Genomic DNA, 4,762 nt, shown 5'->3' with positions numbered 1-4,762 from the left:
CTGAAATAAAGCCCAAGAGGTAATATTAGAAAGTTTCGAGAAAAATGTCTTTCCATTTAGAAGGAAATACCTCATTATAAGACAATGATAAGCAATTTTTCCTCCTTTACTACTCACTAAAGTGGTAAATTCTTCAGGGATCTATAGCCTTGAAACTACCACTCATGAGGCAGCTAGGTGACCTCAGACCCTTGACACATTTACTAGCTGTGTGACCTTGGGTAAGTCACTTAACCCCAATTTCCCTGCCTTCCCCTTGCCCCCCCCCAAAAAAAACAAAAAAAAAAACCCCAAAAAAACAAACAAAAAAAAACCCAACAAAAAAACCCTACCACTCATGGAGAGATAAAGAAGAAAATTTGAAATACCAAGGAAAAGAAATGGGAGCTATTATTTTGGTCCTTAAAAAATATAACAATGGCAAGATTAAGCTGATGATTAAAAAGTCCAAATCAGAAAACATCTGAGAACTACTGCTATTCAGCAACAGTTTGGGTGTTTAGTAAGTAGTCTCTTTCAATCCTTGAGATGGGTTAGGAAGGAAAAGAGAAAGTCTCACCTCATAGTTCATGTGTCCCTTGCTTCCTCTCCTGCCTGAGAGATTCATGGCATCTCGGGCCCAGTTGTCTACCAACTTGTGTAGATCGTCTGTAAATGTGCCCTTTCTGCTGGGTGGTTGGGCCTGCGGGGCTTGGCTATTGACTGCTCCCCCCACTGTATTTGTACTGCTGGTCCCTAGAGTTAGAAGGGAAAAAACACAGGCTTTACAAAAGCTTATTTGGGTTTCAACTTCAGGAGACGGTCAAAGATCATAGCGTGATGAAATGGAGGGCACAGGGAAAGGATGAGTTAGGAAGCCATGCAGAAAGAAAGGCACGTGGTTAAGATTCCTGGGTTCTATTTAAGCCATATGCTTTAGCTAAACAGAATTATGAGGAAGGATGTTCCTCAGGAGCTATCAAAGTGCCTGTAGTGATTGTAGATGAGAATGGTTGCCTAGGCCAGACCTGAGGGCATCGAGGGCACAACAGGCAACGAACAGGTGTCTGTCATTCATATCACCCAAGGGCAATCAAGGCCAGTGACTATTGGTACTCTGCTCCTAGCCCACATGCTGTGAGAGAGGGAGAGGAATGGTGCAGTCTGTGGGGCCAGCTGCTCTGGTTTCCAATCACCTTGAAGAGGTGACATCTGAATGCATTCACATCAAGGGCAAGGTTGGAGGAGGAGGAAGGAGGGAATGACTTGGTCTCAGAGAGGACAAGGTTTCTACAATCCCATGTAGATACTGCCACACATCTTCAACAGCAGGCTCATGGGGGCATCCCAGAGCTGGACTAAGATGCTAAATTAAGTAGTAGTTTATTTTATCAAGTACAACTTTCACCTGGGCCCATAAATATGGATTTGTAAAGACACCATTGTTGGGAAGAGACTGAACTTTTATTTGTCTTTCCTGGTATAAGTCAGACCCTAAGTCAGGGTTTGAAACTACTGTGGGCTTGGGTCACTTAGGTCAGGGCTGTCCAAAATACAGCCTGCCTAGAAGCATAGAAATTTACATAAATACTTTAATAAAGGAAGTCGAGCTACCGCAGAGCTCTCACTAAAATGGCAAATCAAAATATATTGTCTATTGCTTCAATAAAAACCTAAGGTTGGACAGCCCTGATTTAGGTCATGTAAAGGCTCTATTCTGAAGTTACTAAAGGCCTTCTACTCCTTCCCCAAACCAGAGCAGCAAGCAATTCAACATAGAAGCAGCAGGAACATTCAGCTTGGGGCAGAGGTGCACAGGGGGTGGGGAAGCTTTGAGGCTATGGAAAAGGTAATTTTATTTGTATGGTTGATGAAAAAGAAGGAGTCCGTGTCCTGCCTGATTTCGGCTCTGCTGGAGGGCACACTGAAGATTATTCGAAGAGGCAAGTATTAGGGAAGAGGGAGAGAAGAGTCACTGTCTCATTCACTCTTATCAGATCTCACATATGCAACTGCAGGATAAATAAAAGCTATGTAAAGTACAGGGATGTGATTCCAAGCCATGAGGCTGTCAAGATACTCAAATGCTAGGGGCCAGTCTTCTGGCCTTTGCTTCCTTGTCATGGGCATCCATAAATGCATGCAACCTTCCTGCTGCATGAAAATAGATATTGAGGCTATCCAGAAAAAAAAGGCCCTTCTAACAGGGACTGGCCTAGAGTCAAGTCTAAAACTGATATAGGGAATAAGACCCCCAAGCATTGCTGAGAAAGGATCAGAGCTGACCTGTCAGTGAAGTTTCTGAGGAAAGCATCATACTTCTTAGTGCTGTCACAAAAAGGGAGAATAAAAGAGGGCTCTTTGCCCTAGTAAAGAATATATGCCCTTAGGTGACCAGTTGCATGAACCATGTGAAGGGAAAGGTGTTATTTTCTTTGAAGTGAAGAGAACCTGAACAGAAAAGAGGATTTTGGCAACTTTCTCTTGAAGGGCAAATGTAAGATAGGGCTAGAGTGGAAGTCACATGCAGTGAGGATGAGTGGACATGGTAATATGGAAATTCAAGAGATCACAACATGCATGAGGGTTGACATATTTAAAGGGAAAATATTTGGTGGGGCCCTGGTCAATAAAGCAAGCACAACACAGATGAAGTTCATTTAGAGGTAAGGGAATTATCAAAAGACAAAATATTTTACAAGGGAAGCTTAATATAGACAGAAGAGTCTTATTAAGAAATTCCTTATTTACACATGCTGGGTGTGATACCTCTTCGTTAATTATGGTGGCTATAACCCCTTGGAAACATGCAATCTCCTTTTACAGAAGGTTAATTTCATCTTCTTTCCTTCTGAACCTACACTGAGATCTAGAATACTGGCTTGTTACACAGGGAAGAACCAGGCACACAGTAATTCCCTTCGAACTGGCTGCTAAAAACCAGCTGTCACACAGTCTCAATTCTGACTACTGGGGAATAAGAAGGTTCACTCTAGGCCATGTAGATTTTTTTTCTGTTGTGATTCAATTCCAGCCAATTTGTTGTTGGAGATAGGTAAGTCTTCAGGACCTGTGGCATTCACTCTGTGCCTTGGCCTAATCCTGGGGGAGAAGCAAGGGGCGTAGAGCGCTCATTAGCTCGTTAATCTTTCCCCGTTATTTGAGCACCTTCTTACCAAACCCTAATAACCACAATCTCCCCTGTGATTCTAATTAAGACCCCTACCTGTCTGTTCCTGATCTTTAAACCTAAACAGAACTAGCTGTGGAATAAATAGCCTTCCTCACTGAAGTCACACCCTACAGGGTGAACTCTATTCCACCTCCCCACTGTGGCAGAGATCTTCCCCAAACTTCAATCAGGTACAGATATCTGATCTTCCTGCACAATTCACTGGTTAATGCCCATCCATGATTTGCCCCAGGGATAGGCTCAGATGGGGGCTGGCAAGTCTTGACAGTCTAGAACTTGACGTGAGTTTTCAGTCTCAATGATTAAATTACCTGCTAGCACTTAGGCATATTAATAAACACATCATAAGAGGGGACAGAGAGACAAACAGATGCAAGACAAGTCAGATTCAGGGAGATACTTCAGGGTTTGGAAAATTAACGGATAACAGCATTACAATTGAAAGACCAAAAATAACAGAAAAGAGATAATTACTACAGAGCTGGTTGCAAGGACAGACTTTTTTCACCATCTTCCCTGAAGCACAAAGAAAGAGCAATGTGTTAAAGAAATATCAGTGCAAAATTTTTAGTATCGGCAAATAGCATTAAAAAGCCCAGCAAGAGAAACCAGGAGTGGAGAAGGGGCAGTAGGACCCTGCAATCCTTGATGTCCAGAGGGGCATAGAGCAAACCCTTAACAACTTTAGAGTTATAAACCTGTAGTATCTGGAAATCAAGATAGAAACTTATGTATTACTGACAGTCCCAAATCAAATTAATCTCTTAGTTACCCACCCCAGAAAGGCTTCTCTCGTGAGTGGCTATTTCATAGACTTGGGAACCTTAGTCAAGGAGAAGGTACACATTTTGGGGACTGAGAGATGGGAATCTATCAAGGCTTCATTGCTTTAAGGTTCAAATACCCCAAGCAGAGAGTTTTTCCCCACTGATCCGGTCCCACTCTGTTTCTCCTGCTGAGTAGTTATAAAACGTAGGCAATTAAATGTTTTAGCAATCAAGAATATGCAGAGCCTTTCACAGCAGCCTGACGGTTCCAGTTTCATTATTAATTCACTTTAACTTGCTTCCTCCCACCTTCACTATTGTAATCTTTAAGTTTATGCTACAGAAGGGAAGGTTAGAGGATTCTGGGAAGCCAATAATCTATGTATCAAGCCAAGCCGTGCTTTCAATAAGCTATCTATTCTTACAGGATAAAAAAGGATGCAAAGATCTCATGCACTACCTAGCTAACCACCACCTGTCCTATAGCCTTAGCTTCCTTGCCCCTTGGGGATCTGCTCACCAGGAGTTATTTCATGCACAATGATGCATCTTCAATTGACTTAGGCCCACTCCTTTATCTTCCAAGGGAAGTGCTAAGAATGGAATGTATTTAAAATGATCCCAAAATAACAGAAATGGACCCTCCCTGGGATTTTATGACATATTAGGATATGTGAATCTTTTCCATATTCCCCTCCAAACTATCCAACTTTAGGCCTTTATGCCTCTCTATTTATGGATAGAAACAAATTATGTGGGTACTACCTGGCCAAGCTTACTACCTCCTGGTTTGGTTGGATAAGAAATGTGGTGGAAAAGAAAA

General features: G+C 42.3%; 1 protein-coding gene across 12 annotated transcripts in view; it reads right to left on the bottom strand.

Moving 5' to 3' along the window:
• The window catches only part of WNK1 (WNK lysine deficient protein kinase 1), a 171,409-nt gene that overhangs the window by 3,060 nt on the left and 163,587 nt on the right, over positions 1-4,762 (bottom strand). For all 12 annotated transcript variants that reach the window (XM_036758893.1, XM_036758881.1, XM_036758882.1 and 9 more), the window contains one exon: positions 560-735. In XM_036758893.1, coding sequence (XP_036614788.1) covers positions 560-735 — 176 coding nt within the window. The remainder of the gene's footprint in view (positions 1-559; positions 736-4,762) is intronic.

Source organism: Trichosurus vulpecula, chromosome 5, assembly GCF_011100635.1.
Source record: "Trichosurus vulpecula isolate mTriVul1 chromosome 5, mTriVul1.pri, whole genome shotgun sequence".
Lineage (NCBI taxonomy): Eukaryota > Metazoa > Chordata > Mammalia > Diprotodontia > Phalangeridae > Trichosurus > Trichosurus vulpecula.
The sequence above is the reverse complement of the archived record's forward strand: the minus strand, read 5'-3'. Positions and strand labels throughout refer to the sequence as shown.